The sequence below is a fragment of the Lipotes vexillifer genome, unplaced genomic scaffold (genome assembly GCF_000442215.2).
Source record: "Lipotes vexillifer unplaced genomic scaffold, Lipotes_vexillifer_v1.1 scaffold182, whole genome shotgun sequence".
Taxonomy (NCBI): domain Eukaryota; kingdom Metazoa; phylum Chordata; class Mammalia; order Artiodactyla; family Lipotidae; genus Lipotes; species Lipotes vexillifer.
In genome coordinates, this window is record NW_006798798.1 from 3,911,511 (window position 1) to 3,914,945 (window position 3,435).

Here is a 3,435-nt window from a genome sequence, read left to right on the forward strand (position 1 = left end):
AGGGCCGAGCGGGCCCCCCCCGCCTGCCCCCCTGGCCAGTACCCCTGTGAGGCGGGCAGCGGCCTCTGTTACACACCCGCCGACCGCTGCAACAATCAGAAAAGCTGCCCCGACGGCGCTGACGAGAAGAGCTGCTTCTCCTGCCAGCCGGGCACCTTCCACTGTGGCACCAACCTGTGCATCTTCGAGACGTGGCGCTGTGACGGCCAGGAGGACTGCCAGGACGGCAGCGACGAGCATGGCTGCCTGGCGGCCGTGCCCCGCAAGGTCATCACCGCCGCGCTCATCGGCAGCCTGGTCTGCGGCCTGCTACTCGTCATTGCCCTGGGCTGCGCCTTCCAGCTCTACGCCCTGCGCACGCAGGAGTACAGGTGGGCGGCGGGGCCAGGGCCTCGCTCTCCTGCCGTCTCTGGAGCGAGGCCCTGGGCTACCTGTTCGTACAGCCACACGGGGCTTCTCGGGTCTGGGCACCCCGGGAGGTCCGGCTGGAAGGACGGGGTCCCACGTCCTGCCGCGGAGCCCCCGTGGGAGGCGGGAAGTGGGGGGTCCCCACAGCCCCACCATGCTGCCCTTCTGCCCTTGCTTTCAGGGCCTTTGAGACCCAGATGACACGCCTGGAGGCTGAGTTTGTGCGGCGAGAGGCACCCCCGTCCTATGGGCAGCTCATTGCACAGGGCCTCATTCCACCTGTGGAGGACTTTCCCGTCTACAGTGCGTCACAGGTGAGCCAGAGGGCGTGAGACCCCACCAGCCAGACCCCGGAAAACACCCAAGACAGGGAGGCCGAGGGGCCAGGTCGGACAGCGTGCAGCCAGGCTGCTCCAGGGGTCGAGGGAGGTGGGAGATGAGGCCTGGACAGGGTGACATAGCAGGCCATGGCCGGGGAGGGGACAAGCTGGTCTCTGGGCCCTCGGGGGTCGTGCTGACCTCTGCCCCCTCAGCCGCCGCCCCACCCTCCAGGCCTCGGTGCTACAGAACCTTCGCACGGCCATGCGGCGACAGATGCGCCGGCACGCCTCCCGCCGCGGGCCCTCCCGCCGCCGCCTCGGCCGCCTCTGGAACCGGCTCTTTCACCGGCCGCGGGCACCGCGCGGACAGATCCCGCTGCTGACGGCTGCGCGCACCTCACAGACGGTGCTGGGCGATGGGCTTCTCCAGCCGGCACCCGGGGCTGGCCTAGACCCCCCGGCACCCCTAACAGACACAGGCAGCCCAGGGGCAGCCGGGGAGGGGCCCCCCGGCGCCCCTAGCCACGCACCGGAGGTGGGGCCTTCTGTGCCGCCCCCCTCGGGCCTGCGGGACCCAGAGGCCAGGCCAGTGCACAAGGACAGAAAGGCTGGCAGGGACCCTCTGGTGGACAACCCAGCCCCTGTGGACATGCCTCGGGAGGCCTGCTCGGCCCAGGGCCCTCACGCCCCGGCCCCCACTGCCGGCAGCACCCTAGGCCCCCACCCACCAGAGCCACTGGGTGTCTGCAGGAGCCCCCCGCCACCCTGCTCCCCAACGTTGGAGGCCAGTGACGACGAGGCCCTGCTGGTCTGCTGACCCGCCAGACACGCTGATGACCGCCACAGCCCCGCTTTGTAACCAGGGAATACACAGTCGTTTCTACCCTGCCTCCCGTGTCCTTCTTTCTTACGGAGAGGCCCACCCAGAAGCACAGCCAGCTTCCTGCATCAGCGCCCTGGCCCCCCTGCTGGGCGTGGTGGGCAGGGCACTGTGGGGGGTTGAATGTGGGGCGAGGGTGGAGTGATGAGCCCGCCCTCTGCAGGGCCCCAGGGTACACAAGATACCTTGGGGCCCATGCCTACCTCCCCTGACTCTATTCTGGGAATCCTTTTCCAGAGAAGCGGGAGGGCCAGGGCAGGGCTCCCTGGAATGTTTCCCGTGGCTTCTCCCTTTATGCATCCAGTGGGGCACCAGAGCTGTCCCTGGACTGAACAGGGACATGGGTACATCAGACCTAGTCCATGGTGGGCGCTCTGGTGGCACTGAACCCTCCTTCGTCCTCGCAGCAGGCCCCGGAGGAGCTGGGCTAGGAGGCTTCTGCCCCCAACCTCATGCTTGTGGGGTCAGCGCGGGCCTGGCCAGGTTGATGCCCTTTGCCCTCTGGCTGAGGGGTCAATCTCCCAGGCAGTACTGCGGGGCTGGGAAAGTGGGCACAGGGTAGAGAAAGCCCATGGGGTCTCTTGCAGGTCCTGAGGCCCCCGGAAGATGTTACTTGATGCTTTCTCAGGGGGCGGAGGCTGAGGCACCAGTTGCCAGCAGGCAAATCCATCCTGTCCTGTCTCAAAGCCTCAGTTTTCCCACCTGTAAACCAGGGCCAGGCCGTGGGCTTTGAAGTCCTGACACTCACTCCGTGGGGATTTATGGGAAGAAAGGCAGTTCCAGTGGGAATCCCGGGCTCTCCTTGGTGACTGAGCCTCCAGCGGGTGTTGAATGGCCTGGGGGAGGGGCACACCCAGCGGCTTCCCAATTCTCCATGTCCCTTTGGGGCAGGGGCGGCTCCGGACCCCATGGTGCCAGCCCCGGAGTGGGAGTGCCTGGCTGAAGCGGCAGAGCCCCCGAATGCCAAGGGCCTCCTCCTGGGCCGGCCGGGCCCCCTTCTCCAGCCAGCTCCACGCGTGCCCCCCACCGAGGGGTGCCCACCACCGGGAGGTGCCCACCAGGGACTCACCTGAGACAGGTACACCACCAGCCCTGTTTTATTCGTAGACCTTTCCAGGAAAAGCTAGCAGGGTAGCGCTGACAGGGGACCCAGTCCCACATCTTCAGGGCTCCTTACCACAGCCCTCTAAGAGTCGGATCTCTTTTTTTCCCCAGGAAAAAAAATTTTTTTTTTTTTTTTTTTTTTTTTGCAAAAACACCTCCTCATAAACAACATGTAAACAGAAACAGCTGCTTCAAGGCTCCACAATGTCTCATTGTGTCTTCAAGGGCTTGTCCGTGGCGGCGGGCAGTGGGGAGGGCTGGCAGGGGCCATTTTCCTCCTCCTCCGGGGAGCCCTGGGGGTAGACCACGAAACACAGCTCCTGGCCCCAGCGTGTCATTGACTCTGAGGACAGACAGACAGGCCGACAGATGGACCCTGGGGTCTGACCCTGTGGGACAGGGGTCCTCAGGGAGCTGCTCCCTCTGCGCATGGGACCTGGACACTTGGGCCAAGCCACGGGGAGACACTTGGTGGCGGTTGGGCCCCTTGTGGCCACCGCAGCTGCCGGGAGACCCCACTCTAGGGTGAGCCCCTAAGAGGGTTCCATCTCCAGGCCTCGCCCTGTCGGGGAGCTGCCTGGCTCACCTGTGAGTCTGTGCACACACTTTGGTTTGCTTCTCCAGAACACTCCCAGGAAGAAAATGGGCACCCCCGTGAGGATGATGATGACGCCCACCCCGCACACCATGGGCTCCGAGATGAAGCTGAAGACGAGCAGGAAT

At 65.5% G+C, this 3,435-nt stretch overlaps 2 protein-coding genes across 2 annotated transcripts in view; one reads left to right on the plus strand and one right to left on the minus strand.

The window, feature by feature from the left end:
• Positions 1-1,545, plus strand: part of LOC103075985 (low-density lipoprotein receptor-related protein 3-like) — a 2,224-nt gene extending 679 nt beyond the window's left edge. The window contains exons 2-4 of the mRNA XM_007471091.1: positions 3-371; positions 590-722; positions 961-1,545. Coding sequence (XP_007471153.1) covers positions 3-371; positions 590-722; positions 961-1,545 — 1,087 coding nt within the window. The remainder of the gene's footprint in view (positions 1-2; positions 372-589; positions 723-960) is intronic.
• Positions 1,546-2,851: 1,306 nt separating this feature from the next.
• Positions 2,852-3,435, minus strand: part of SLC7A10 (solute carrier family 7 member 10) — a 16,241-nt gene continuing 15,657 nt past the window's right edge. Inside the window, exons 10-11 of the mRNA XM_007470948.1 lie at positions 3,299-3,435; positions 2,852-3,055 (exon numbers count right to left, since the gene is read on the minus strand). The exon at positions 3,299-3,435 is cut by the window's right edge and continues 47 nt beyond it. Coding sequence (XP_007471010.1) covers positions 2,922-3,055; positions 3,299-3,435 — 271 coding nt within the window. The 3' untranslated portion in view covers positions 2,852-2,921. The remainder of the gene's footprint in view (positions 3,056-3,298) is intronic.